Here is a 14,811-nt window from a genome sequence, read left to right as displayed (position 1 = left end):
GGAGGATGAAGAGAGTGGCGTTGTAAGAGAAATCATGAAAGATGTAACACTGGTGGTGGAAGCAGCTTAGACTTTGTGCTAGTGATGCATTTGTTGTTTTTCTAACCATTCACATTTTTGTAGTATCTGCAAATCCACAAATGCAGGAGACTATTAATGTTATGAGACACGTGGAAGCCCCATAAAATGCATCCACATTAGACAATTATAGGCAAAAAAAGCCAGCAGTGGTTCACCTATGAGTTCTTTTTTACAGCAGACAATAAGCCAGGTATTTAGATATATGGAAAGCGCTGCTGCACAATCTACATGATACTCCTTCAGGGAGGCATTAATGTTTTACCAAGATGGCCACCGTTTGGACTTGTGCGCATGTGACACTGGGTTAGAGAGCCACAGTGGAACATGGATGTGTCCCACTTAGCTCCAGGAGACCCTGCGATATACAAAGTCCTGCTGCTACCAAGCCACACCCCTACTGATTGTATATACACCGCAACCCTGATACCTCATGGCTGGTGCTCTGTATGCTCTGTTCAAGCTCTGCTCCATCCTATTGCTGGGTGTATGTAACAGTGAGTACGGCTGTACAAACACACTACTGCTCAATACACCACACCAGCGATTAAGTTCTAGGCTGTTTGGTGACATTAGAACACCTGGTGTATACTATTACTCTGCAATTACCATCACTAATAGTTCACACATATTTCAATGGGTTCAGTATGATTTCCCAATGGACGTGATGCCGGCGGTCAGAATACCAACAGCAGCATCCCGACCATCAGAATCCCGACAGCCCCCTCTAAAGTACCCTAACCCTCCTCTGCCCTCTACCCTAACCCTCCCTTGGGGGTGCCTAAACCTAACCACCCCCAATGGTGCCTAACCTTTACCTTTCCATGTGGGGCATAACCCTAACCCTCCCATCCCCGCTGCCTAAACCTAACCCTCCCTGCTTGATTCCTAACTCTAACTTCCCCTTCCATGTGCCTAAACCTAACCCTCCCTCCCCTGTCCCTAACCATAACCTTCCCGGCCCTGCACTCTAACCCCGCTTCTCCTGCCTAAACCTAACCTCCCCCTGCCCGTGGCAGGACGCCAGTGCGCACCACTGTTAGGATGATTGGGATGCCAGCTGTCGGTATTCTGATGCCTGTATCCCATACGGATTGCGTCCTCCTTCGGGATCCCAACGTCAGTAAATCGACTGCCGGGATCTTGTCACTCGGAAAGCCAACTGCTTCCCATTTCAACACCATGACAGGAAGACTGACTCATTACTTGTATTTGATCTAACGTTGAATTCAATAATGTTTTTTTAACACTAAGGGGCCTATTCATGAAGCAGTGAAAAGTGTGAAGTGAGCCAGTGGAGAAGTTGCCCATGGCAACCAATCAGCATTGAAGTAACATTTATAATTTGCATACTGTACAATTGTACGGAGCAGCTGATTGGTTGCCATGGGCCACTTCTCCACAGGCTCACTTCTCCACACTTTTCACTGCTTTATGAATAGACCCCTAAGTTTTGAACATTGACGGGAAAATAAGGTGTTACTTAGGGAAAGGTGGCCTGCGGCTCTTCAGTTGTTCTAGCTACAAACTGTCTGAGATGATGTAGAGGCGCAAACCTGCAATCAGAAACCTAACTGGGCATTATACAAGAAGGATGGTACAGTTGAAGCCAAGTGTTACAAGTTAATATCTGCAGCCCACAGCTTCTGACTAATTAGACCCGATACACCAGAATACCTTATAATATTTAGTACAATATAGTACAGCTAGTCACCCAAACAACTTCTTCTGTCAGCAGCAAGCTTCAGGCCGGATCCACAGTCACACATATAGCCTCCTTCAGTATTGAGGCACGTCCCCTCACAGGAAGATGCTGCACATTCATCGATGTCTGGTATAGAGAAGACATGGTGCTTGTTATTGACAAAACAGTTATTCACCAAACTACTGTCTATATTATATACTGTATCTAGACTGGAGTAGAGGATGCTGGGATACCTGTGCAGGTTACTCCATTAGTCGTTTCTGTCATTCTGAATCCCACAGGACACACTCGAGAAACATGTTCACAGCCTCCATCGTTACAGGCTAGCTCACAGCCATACTCTCCACAAAGCGCAGAAGCTGTAAGGAAACATTCTGATCATTGACAGCAGGACAGTAGAACAAGGAGGTAATAATTGGATAGGGAGATTTTCACACTACAGCTTGTACACTTTATAGTTAGGAATTTAAGTACTAAATACAGGGGCTAATTCAGGTTGGATCGCAAATCGCGTTCCAAGCGGAATTTTTACGATCGCCCTGCGGATGCATCCGCAGCATACTTTCTGCAGGGGGTGCAATCACGGCGGCTTCGTGACTTCACGCGCAGCCACCGTGATCGGGAAGATGGCGGCGGGCCGCCTGCATGCATAGCTAAGCTGCGCCGGCAGGAGGCTTCCGGGTCATTCCATGAAAACAGGGACATGTAACGTTTGTTACCAGTTTTCAATCCTCTCTCACAGCATCTATCAATGACAAGATGCCAAGCTTTGCATCAAAATTAAAGCATATCTTGTACCACACAAACAACATTTACTTTGCACAAAATATTCAAAACACATGCTCAAATATATTTCACATGATCTGTTTAATCCAAATGTAACGTTTGTTACCATGGAATGACCCTTCCTTAGTTTCTGCTAACAAGCAGAAATTGCGATGGGTGGAGGCTACGGTCAGCATGCTGGGCGGCCTTGCCAGTGATTGGTGGCCCCCAGCATGTGCTCCAAAGGATAGCAAATTTTGCTAATTAGCAGAATCTGTAATCCTTACTGAATTATGCCCATACTTTATATTACCAAAGGACAGACTCATAATTGATTTCATTGCAGTCATTCCCAAAGTGAAAAACAGACGCATCAATGTACAAATGTTGCTTTGAACCCGAAGTACACCTACAGTAGATCTCTTCTGGGATCACGCATATGTTTGCAAAGCAGGAATTATATAGATGGAGCGAGTTGCAGAAGCAAACGAAGGCGTCAGGCGTCTTGACAGTGTTATTAGTAAATTACGGATTGGACAAACCTTTTTTTGCAAAGTAATACAGAAACAATATTTCAATTTGTGAAGCAAGATTACTGTAATGAGATAAAGGAGTAGAGATTAGGCTTGCTATAATATCCCTTTACTCAGCATACCTCCCAACTGTCCCAATTTTCGCGGGACAGTCCCATTTTTTTGGGACTGTCCCGCTGTCCCACCTACGGGCCGCAGTGTCCCGCGGTGGGGAGGGGCAGTTTGGAAGCTCCTGTCACTGCTGCTCTGCTTAGAAGCAGTGGAGAAGAGACACAGGGGGTCATTCCGAGTTGATCGCTAGCTGCTTTCGGTCGCTGTGCAGTGATTAGGCAAAAAAAATTCACTTCTGCGCATGCGTATGCGGCGCAATGCGCACGCGCGATGTACTTTTACAACGGCCGATGTAGTTTCACACAGGGTCTAGCAAAGCTTTTCAGTCGCACTGCTGACCGCAGAGTGATTGACGTGAAGGGGGCATTTCTGGGTGTCAACTGACCGTTTTCAGGGAGTGTTCGAAAAAACGCAGGTGTGCCAGGAAAAACGCAGGCGTGGCTGGGTGAACGCAGGGCATGTTTGTGACGTCAAAACAGAAACTGAACAGTTTGAAGTGATCGCAAGCGCTGAGTAGGTCTGAAGCTACTCTGAAACTGCACAAATTTATTTTGTAGCCGCTCTGCGATCCTTTCATTCGCACGTCTGCTAAGCTAAAATACACTCCCAGTGGGAGGCGGCATAGCGTTTGCACGGCTGCTAAAAACAGCTAGCGAGCGAACAACTCGGAATGGCCACCACTGTGCACATGCGCACAGTGTCTATTCACTGGAAACAGAGGGAGAGAGAGCATGCCAGCGGCTCACAGAGCACTGGTCGTGCCCCCCAAGTGAAGAACATGGAGGCGTGACTCGCGATCGTGGGCTCACCTGCGAAGCCACGCCCACTTTACACAGGCCAAACCCCTTTTCAGGCGCGAGCACGCAGATGTCCCGGATTCATGGGAAACAATGTTGGGAGGTATGAATCAGGCAAAAATATGAATTACACAGGTTCTGTCGCTGATTAAAATCAGGTGAAATGCAGACTTGAGGGCAACCAGCCACAGAACCTGTGTATATGTGTCTCTGATTATAGGGATATTATTATGAGCCTAGTGGTGAGGTCAATGGCGGAACTAGCGAGCAGTGGGCCCAGGTGCGGCAAAATGCTTTGGACCCCCCCAATCCCATCCAAGTCCACCCCCTCACCCCTGGAGAGGATCTGGTGAGGGGGACCTGCTCAGGGCCAGAGAAATGGATACCTAGCAACAGTGCCGTAACTAGACAAAAATACATAGTGGCGTGGCTTCGTGGGGAAGGGGTGTGGCCACAAAATAATACCAATTCATAAAACGGTGCACAGTAGTCTCCATTATTCAAATTACGCCGCACAGTAGCACCACTACACCAGGTAGAGACCCTTTTACACCTTACAGCGGACAGATTCCTCTTTTTACACATTACGGCAGACAGCGTCCCCTTTTTACACATTACGGCAGACAGCGTCCCCCTTTTTACACATTACGGCAGACAGCGTGCGCTTTTTACCCATAACGGCAGACAGCGTCCCCTTTTTACACATAACGGCAGACAGCGTGCCCTTGTTACACATAGCGGCAGACAGCGTACACTTTCTACACATAACGGCAGACAGCGTGCCCTTGTTAAACATAGCAGCAGACAGCGTACACTTTTTACACATAACGGCAGACAGCGTCCCCTTTTTACAGCGGTTGCTCGCAGCACACAGCGGCATGTAATGAGTCAGTTTGACTCATTACATGCTTTGTTGGAGTCCTCTCAGAGAAGGCTGAGGCTAAAGGAAGTCTAACTCCAACAGGCCCCAGTGCAACGCACTGGTTGCACTGGCGGTAGTTCCGCCTCTGGGTGAGGTCACACGTCACATATGCGCTCTTTGTAAAGGTTCATCCGGCCATTTTCACTCTGCAAAAGCACTTATGTTTTACAACTGTGTTTTGTCATGATGTGCTTTGGTGCAAAGATTGCAGCAATAAAAGTTAAATAAAACAATTACTTAGTGCAGAGATTCTCAAACGCGGTTCTCAAGACACCCCAACAGTCCAGGTTTTAAGTTTTTCCAGGCTTGGCCACAGGTGACTTAATTAGCACCTCAGTCAATTTGATGTAATCATCTATGCTGAGCCATGGATACACCTAAAACTTGGACTGTTGGGGTACCTTGAGGACCGTGTTTGAGAATCTCAGGCTTAGTGTAATAAAGGCATCTGAGCAGAGAGTAGCATTGCATATTTAAAGCACACTTGCCAACCCTCCCGGAAGCTGCATGAGCCTACCAATTTTTAGGGTAGTTCCCTGAAGCCCCGGAAGGGTATGTGAGTCTCCTGCAATTTGCCCGCATCCTACCCACTTCCTAGTGAAGTGGGCAGGACAGAGATAAAAACACTGAAAACTCACCAGCGGCGGAAAGGGGGCAGGGTTAAACCTGGAAATCACATATTTTAGCCCTGCCCCCTATCTACCTGCGAATCTCAGGCATTTCTCTGCCTTGGGGGTGGGGCCTAATGACATGACAGTCCGGTCCCGCCCCCCAAAGTGACCTGCTGCCTCATCTCTCTGGGCTTCTCCTGGAGAGAAGAAAAAGAAAGTAGGCAAGTATGATTTAAAGTATAGTAATGCATAGGGTGGAACATCCAGACACTCTGGGGTAAAGCAAAGCATTGTACTGTGCCCACGAGGTTCATTTACATTATGGGGGAAAATGTAATAGGGTGTGAGAATCAGAAAGTGAAAGATTTTGGTAAAATTCTCCTGTTTTTTTTAAAGTGGCAATCATTTACATGGCAAAATCAACCTGGTTTTACCATGTAAGTGATTGCCACTTTAAAAAACAGGAGAATTTTACCAAAATCTCTCACTTTCTGATTCTCACACCCTATTACATTTTCCCCATAATCTTCATTGACGGAAAAGAAGCATATTACAATGTGGTATCCACACTTTGCTGGCCAGTTGCTATACATAGTGAGGTTTTATAACTTACCAGCAATTGTGTTGGGGTGTTTTATTGGTAGACATGAACGCCCATTGGGAGAAATCTGATATCCATAGTAACAAAGGCATCTGTAGCTTCCTATGTTATTTTTGCATTGCTGTTGACAAAGACTTGATGTTTGAGATCGGGAGCATTCATCTACATCTGAAAAAGCAGCAAACACAACTTGCTGTATGAATGTTAGATGCATATAACCTCTTGCATAGAGAGTTGTTATTCCGGAAGCTACCAGTAAAATCACACAACACACCACTAGGGGCTACTTACAAATTCATAGAAACTTTAAGTAACACTAAATATTTAGCTTTTCAAATGTAAAATGATTGGTTTGTGCCCTGAGCCAGGCTCAGGTAGACCCTGCTGACTATTGGCCACCGGTCCATGAGCCACGATTGGCTTCCAGTCGGTGACAAACTTAACATGGCGCTGCACCCATTTGCCCGGTGCTCAGAACATAGAGAATGAGAAGGCCCGTTACAGGCGATGATGGCTCCAGACCGGCACCCGCCTGATTTGCTTACCCCATTTTTAGCCCTGTTTAGAGCAATGCGCTAGAGTTCAGGAGTTTATATCCAAGGTGTAATAGTAACACAGCTTGTTTAACCATCTGAAATCTCAGCGTCAAAAGTGAATAGAATTAAGACATACTCATAAATTGGTTCACAGCTAAATACAATTGTTTTTTTGCAAGTATTATGAGTTTCATGAGGCAAAATATCTGAATCCTTAAAGGAGATATTATACCGGGGGTAATTCAGACCTGATTGCTGTTGTGCGAATTCACAAGGCGGCCGATTATCGAACGCCTGCGCATGTGTACAGATCGTAATGGGCATGCGGAGGCCAAACTGCAATAGAAATCAGTGTCTTTTTTGATCGCTAGGTGAACGCAGGTTGATTGACAGGAAGCGGACATTTGGGGGTGGTAAATGGCCGCTTTCTGGGAGTGCCTGGAAAAACGCAGGCATTCCCAAGCATTTTCAGGGCGGGTGGGTGACGTCAGATCTGGCCCCAATCAGCCTGTTTGTATCTCACCGTAGGAGTAAGTCCTGGGCTACGCACAGACTGCACAGGCTGGGAAAAAGATTTGATGGTGAGTGAGTTGCGAACGGATTTGCAGCTGACCGGCGTTTGCAAAGCTTTTCGCAGGGCGTACGCAGACTTGCACGGGGCGGAATTTCACTCTGTCTGGGCAGCGATTATCCGATCGCAAACCTCTGCAAATTCGCAGAGGAGCGATGAGGTCTGAATTAAGCCCATCATCCCTTACTAGTATCATATGGCATAGGAGTGGGTTTCACTGTGATCAATACCAATGATATAATTAGACTTTAAGTACACATACTTTTAATCAGTGGTGGCTCATTTCATTCTGGGTAAGGGATCTGTCATGCAAAATGGATCTGGCAGCTACAAAGAACAACACATGCACATAAACGATGGCTTTTCAACAAAGCATCAGCTGCAACCCTTAGAAGCTAGGTAGAGCTGATGGAAAGGAAGTGTGTGGCCAGTGTTGGACTGGGGCATAAAAGGCCCACCGGGGGAATGCAGTGCTAAGGGCCATGTTTAGGGGTGTAGCAAGTCTTCAGGCACCATATTGGTTTGCCTAACCATTAGAGAGTGCATGAGCCAGGCCCCTTGATAAATATATATATATATATATATATATATATATATATATATATACAGTTGTGTTCATAAGTTTACATACCCTAGCAGAATTTGTGATTTTCTGGCCATTTGTCAGAGAATATGAATGATAGCTCACAAACTTTTCTTTCACTCATGGTTAGTGGTTGGGTGAAGCCATTTATTGTCAAACAACTGTGTTTACTCTTTTTAAATCATAATGACAACAGAAACTACCAAAATGACCCTGATCAAAAGTTTACATACCCCAGTTCTTAATACCGTGTATTGCCCCCTTTAACATCAATGGCAGCTTGAAGTCTTTTGTGGTAGTTGTGGATGAGGCTCTTTATTTTCTCAGATGGTAAAGCTGCCCATTCTTCTTGACAAAAAGCCTCCAGTTCCTGTAAATTCTTGGGCTGTCTTGCATGAACTGCACGTTTGATATCTCCCCAGAGTGGTTCAATGATATTGAGGTCAGGAGACTGAGATGGCCACTCCAGAACCTTCACTTTATTCTGCTGTAGCCAATGACAGGTCGACTTGGCCTTGTGTTTTGGATCATTGTCATGTTGGAACGTCCAAGTACGTCCTATGCGCAGCTTCCGGGCTGATGAGTGTAAATTTTCCTACAGTATTTTCTGATAACATGCTGCATTCATCTTGCCATCAATTTTGGCCAAGTTTCCAGTGCCTTTGTAGCTCACACATCCTCAAAACATCAGCGATCCACCTCCGTGTTTCACAGTAGGAATGGTGTACCTTTCATCATAGGCCTTGTTGACTTCTCTCCAAATTTAACGTTTATGGTTGTGGCCAAAAAGTTACATTTTGGTCTCATCACTCCAAATGACTTTGTTCCAGAAGTTTTGAGGCTTGTTTCTGTGCTGTTTGGCGTATTGTAAGCGGGATGCTTTGTGGCATTTGCGTAGTAATGGCTTTCTTCTGGCGACTCGACCATGCAGCCCATTTTTCTTCAAATGCCTCCTTATTGTGCATCTTGAAACAACAACACCACTTTTTTTCAGAGAGTCCTGTATTTCAGCTGAAGTTATTTGTGGATTTTTCTTTGCGTCCCGAACAATTTTTCTGGCAGTTGTGGCTGAAATTTTTGTTGGTCTACCTGACCGTGATTTGGTTTCCACAGAATCCCTCATTTTCCACTTCTTAATTAGAGTTTGAACACTGCTGATTGGCATTCTTTTTATATCCCTTTCCTGTTTTATACAGTTCAATTACCTTTTCCCGCAGATCCTTTGACAATTCTTTTGCTTTCCCCATGACTCAGAATCCAGACACGTCAGTGCAGCACTGGATGAAAGATGCAAGGGTCTTTCAGGAGTCCAGAAACTCACTGACCTTTTATATATACACACACTGATTACAAGCAAACAGATCACAGGTGAGGATGGTTACCTTTAGTAGCCATTCAAACCCGTTTGTGTCAACTTGTGTGTATGTTATCAGGCCAAAATCTCCAGGGTATGTAAACTTTTGATCAGGGTCATTTGGGTAGTTTCTGTTGTCATTATGATTTAAAAAGAGTAAACACAGTTGTTTGACAATAAATGGCTTCACCCAACCACTAACCATGAGTGGAAGAAAAGTTTGTGAGTTATCATTCATATTCTCTGACAAATGGCCAGAAAATCACAAATTCTGCTAGGGTAAGTAAACTTATGAGCACAACTGTATATATAGTAAATACTGCTAGCACATGTATGATAATGTACCAGATTAATACCAGAAATGCACTGTAGAAAATACTCAATAGTCCAGTGCAGTATAAGGTAACATATGTATAATGTATAATTATAATAAGGTCTGGAACTTGATCCCTAGAGGAGGAGGAGGAGGGCCTCCAGGCAGTGGGGCCCACCAGGGGTTTCCACTGTACCCCTGTGGGCCAGTCCAACCCTGGGTGTGGCTTCCGATTGGAAATGCTTTCTGCTAATTGCAGTCTAGACTGGCAGTTCCAGGAGGTGAAAACATTGCCCACTATAACTATCTATATGGTGAATGATGGTTATCAGATTATGCTTCACTGTAACTCTCTATATGGTGAATGATGGTTATCAGATTATGCTTCACTGTAACTCTCTATATGGTGAATGATGGTTATCAGATTATGCTTCCAATGGGAAACCACTGCCAGTGAAGCCAGTGCAGGGACTCCAACTGGCTGACCGGTGGTAGTGGATTTAACTAGGGAGGAGGTCTGCAGCCCTGCAGATCCAGGCAAAATCTTCCACTGCTCTTAATTATTTTTGAACTATAGGTATATGTCGAGACTTTTGTCTATTAAGATGTCCAAATATACATGCAATCCAGAGGCATAGCCAGAACTTTGTGGGCCCCATAGCATCATTTTGAAGGCCCCCTGTCCCAATGTTTCTAGAGATACCTCTCCACAGCAGTTGTTCATGTTCATTTTATGCCCCATAATAGTGCCCTACAGTAGTTAATGTTCTATTTTTTTTCTCCAACATTAGATCTTTATTAAGATTATGCAAGTAAAATAGGGGTACAGAAAAAGAATACGTTAACAATAGGGGAAGTCAAAAATACAAGAGGAGGTGGGGATAGGTCAACCAATAGCATTGAATAAGAACACAAAATGTTACATACAAATCAAGTATCTTCTTCTATTGGGGGCTCGCTTAAATCAATCGGAGGGCTCTGTGATGTAGGGCATGGCAGGGGGTTCCTTTACCCTCTGTCATATATATAATAGCAGTAGAGTATGTAATCTCCCTAGTCTCCATTTTGAAGTGGAATTGGGTTTTAGAGATAACTTTCTCAAAGTGGGGAGGGGAGGGAGATTTCCAGTGTTGGCCAATTGTAGCTCTGGCAGATATTAAAATGTGACCAAGGACATAACAGGGGGAAGTGGGAATAATATTAGGGCACCAATGTAGGAGGGCTAAAGAAGGATCCAGGGTTAATGTAAGGCCAAGAACATCTTGTATAAGGTCAAACATTTTAACACAGAAGGGGCATAGGACAGGGCATTCCCAAAAAACATGTAAAAAAGTACCTTCGAAATGGCAAAGGTGCCAGCAAAATTTAGAAGTAGCGGGCAGTGGGCGGTCATTCCGAGTTGATTGCTCACTGCGATCAGGTAAAAAAATGGCAAAACTGCGCATGCGTATGCACCGCAATGAACACACTCGTCGTACGGGTACAAACAGCATCGTTGCTGTGCAATGCTTCTAGCGACTAATCCATTCGCACAGCCGATTGCAAGGAGATTAACAGGAAGAGGGTGTATATGGGTGTCAACTGACCATTTTCTGGGAGTGGTAGGGAAAATGCAGGCATGTCCAGGCGTTTGCAGGGCGGGTATCTGACGTCAATTCCAGGATCTCTGTAGCTAGGATCATCACACAGGATAAGTAACTCCAGGGCTGGTCTTGTTTTGCACAAAATGTTTCTGTACCGCTCAGCTGCACAGGTGATCGCACACTTGCAAAGCGAAAATACACTCCCCCGTGGGTGGCAACTATGCATTTGCACGGCTGCAAAATGTAGCTAGCGAGTGATCAACTCGGAATGAGGGCCAATGTCCTATGTAATTTAGAAGGAGAAAACAATCTATGCAATAGTTTAATATGCATTTCAGCATCATTGGTGCATTTAGATAAGGAGAAAGAGGAGAGGTGGATAGATTCCTACTGTTTGAGAGTAAAGTTGCAGTGGAGGTCAGTCTCCCATTTAATTTGAGCAGAAGATTTAACCGCCTAGTCTAGGGGTGACAGTAAACCATACCAAAAAGATATGGCACCATGGGATGAAGATCTAGTCAATCTATTCAAAACACGTTCTGGAGGAACTTGGAAGGTATTGGGGCTAGTAGCCATTTCGTCTACCCAGTGCTTAAGTTGAAAATAATAAAACCAAGCTGAGGGGTCAAAATTAAATTTAACACTCAAATCGGTAAATTATAAAATAGAGGATGGGGAAAAAACATCTGCAAAGGACTCAGTGCCTAGATGCCTCCAATAGGAAATGTGAAGATGAGGCAGTGATTTGTCTAATGCTCAAAGAGAAAGGTTCCTAGTAGGGTGAGTAAGATAAAAATGAGTCGAGTGTCTAAGATCCCAAACTGTCAATGTGTTGAGAACAGCAGAAGGGGATAATGGAAGGTGTGGGCGGAGTTGTCGAAGGCAACCAGAGAAGATCAGGGAGGGAAAAATCTTGAAAAAGGCCACATTGCAAATCTACCCAATGCGTAGAATGAGGGGGGAGAAAGAGGTCACATAGCTGAAGTTTAGGCCACACATAGGATAACACCAACTGTCTCCTCTGACATAATAGTTTATAGGGAATAGCCTAAGGGATAGCACAAAATAAGTACATCAACTTTGGTTGCAGCATCATTTTAAATGCCGCTAGGCGACCCAACCAAGAGACCTTGTGTCAGGGGCGGATCTAGACTTCTCCTATAGGGAGGGCGGTTTTAAAATTAATCTGGACTCCTCCCCCTTCCAGTCCAGTCCGCTAGGCCGTAGTGATACACAATACATACACTACTAACACACACACAGACACTAGCGATACACCATACATACACTACTAACACACACACACACTAGTGATACACCATACATACACTACTGACACACACACTAGTGATACACCATACATACACTACTAATAAACACACACGTGATACACAGCACACACAACCCCTAGTAACACTCCATGCACATACAGACACTAGTGATGTACCATACATACACTACTATCTCACACACACACACACACACACACACACACACACACACAACTAGTGATCCCTTATACATACACTACTAACACACACAAACACTAGTGATACACCACACATACACTACTGACACACACTAGTGATACACAATACATAAACTACTAATAAACACACACACAGTAGTGATACACAGCACACACACAACCCCTAGTAACACTCCATACACATACAGACACCATCACACACACACACACACACTAGTGACACACCATACATACACTACTAACACACACACACAGACACTAGTGATACACAGCATACACAACCCCTAGTAACACTCCATGCACATAGACACTAGTGATGTATGGTACATACACAGACACAATAGGATACAGTAGAGTCCCGTCCACCCAGCGCTCCTCCTCCTCCATCTGCCGGGACAGGCCCCCTGTCTCTCCTGCCCTGTCTCTCCTCAGGACAGAACTCCGACCGCTCTCTGACACCAGCCAATCGCCTCCCCCTCCCCGCCCCTAGCCTGTTGTGCGTCCTTGCGGTTCCTGATCTGTCAGACAAGGCGGCGGCAGCTCCTCCGCAGCTGAAGGAGCGAACTAGGCTGCGGTGTGGGGAGTTATGCTGCTGCTGCCGCTGGTAGCTGGGGCACACTGGATGGTCCCGCCCAGCGCCGTCTCAGTTACCCTGTCAATGCGGCCAGATCCCAGCCGTCGCACTCAACTTCCCCCACCTCTGCTGCCCTCAGCAACAAGTGGGCGGGTCTGGGTCACTGAGTTACGGGGGGCGATTGCCCTCATCGCCCCCTGCTGGATCCGCCACTACCTCGTGTGTCACCCAGGCAGAAGTTAAGGGTATGTACATTCTAGATATGAGAAGGGATGAAAACTCCCAAATATACTAAGGAAGAATTCTTCCACGTAAATGTAAAATGCATCTTCAAGGGCTTCAGGGCTGTAGTAGGAATATTAATAGGGAAGGCATCTGATTTGGTGGTGTTCAATTTATAGTATGAGGCAGCACTATAACGTACTAGTATGGCATGTAGGGAAAGCAATGAGGTCTCTGGGTTGGTTACAAACAGTAAAACATCATCTGCAAAGAGACACAATTTATGTGAGGCAGTGGCATAACTAGGGCCCAGCAACCACTGCGATCGCTTGGAGGTGCAGGGCTGCAGGGGCACCATCGCCGCTGCCACTGATTTCTGCTATTTTGGAAAGGACACGGGAGGGCACAGTGCGCGCCTCTCCTGTGTGTCCCTCCTGGGTCTCCAGCGGCAGCAGCGTGTCTGTTAAATGAACTGCCGGTTCATGAGCTCTGATTGGCTCATGAACCGGCAGTTCATTTAACAGGCACGCAGCTGCTGCCAGAGACCCAGGAGGGACACATAGGAGAGGCGCGCACCGTGCCCTCCAGTGTCCTTCCCAAAACAGCACAGCAGCGGGGAAACCCGGGGAGGGGGGGGACATGTACCTGGCAATGGGGGGGCATATTTGGCACTGGGGGGTATATGTGTACCTGGCACTGGGGAGGGCATATTTGGCACTGGGGGGGTATATATGCACCTGGCACTGGGGGAGCATATTTGGTACTGGGGGGGTATATATATGTACCTGGCACTGGGGGAGCATATTTGGCACTGGGGGGGGGGTATATATGTACCTGGCACTGGGGCAGCATATTTGGCACCGGGGGGTATGTATGAACCTGGCACTGGGGGAGCATATTTGGCACTGGGGGAAGTATATATGTACCTGGCACTGGGGGAGCATATTTGGCACTGGGGGGGGGGGGGGGGGGTATATATGTACCTGGCACTGAGGGAGCATATTTGGCACTGAGGGGGTGTATATTTGGCACTGGGGGTGGGTATATGTGTACCTGGTACTGGAGGGGCATATTTGGCACTGGGGGGTATATGTGTACCTGGCACTGGGGGGGGGGGCATGTTTGGCACTGGGGGTGTATGTGTACCTGGCACTGGGGGGGAATATTTGGCACTGGGGCTATGAGTGTAGCTGGCACTTGGGGGGCATATGGGGCACTGGGGGCATATGTGTATCTGGCACTGTGGGGGAATATCTGGCACTAGGGTCATATGTGGCACTGGGATCACGGGCCTAGCAACAAGCATTACCGCCTGGTTACAAGCACAACACCCAGCTCATGAAATCCCTGGCAACAAGCATTACCCCCTAGCAACGAGCATGACACCCTGTACATGAAACCCCTGGCAACGAATATTACCCCCTGGCAACAAACTTGAAACCCAGCACATGATACCTCTGGCA

The 14,811-nt window shown here is 46.2% G+C and overlaps 1 protein-coding gene across 6 annotated transcripts in view; it reads right to left on the bottom strand.

Moving 5' to 3' along the window:
• VWCE (von Willebrand factor C and EGF domains) overlaps window positions 1-14,811 on the bottom strand; it is a 188,689-nt gene that overhangs the window by 101,717 nt on the left and 72,161 nt on the right. For all 6 annotated transcript variants that reach the window (XM_063944373.1, XM_063944368.1, XM_063944369.1 and 3 more), the window contains exons 6-8: window positions 6,136-6,291; window positions 2,017-2,142; window positions 1,793-1,909 (exon numbers count right to left, since the gene is read on the bottom strand). In XM_063944373.1, coding sequence (XP_063800443.1) covers window positions 1,793-1,909; window positions 2,017-2,142; window positions 6,136-6,291 — 399 coding nt within the window. The remainder of the gene's footprint in view (window positions 1-1,792; window positions 1,910-2,016; window positions 2,143-6,135; window positions 6,292-14,811) is intronic.

This window comes from Pseudophryne corroboree, chromosome 11, assembly GCF_028390025.1.
Source record: "Pseudophryne corroboree isolate aPseCor3 chromosome 11, aPseCor3.hap2, whole genome shotgun sequence".
In the NCBI taxonomy this organism is placed as follows: domain Eukaryota; kingdom Metazoa; phylum Chordata; class Amphibia; order Anura; family Myobatrachidae; genus Pseudophryne; species Pseudophryne corroboree.
This window is presented reverse-complemented; position numbering and strand designations above follow the sequence as displayed.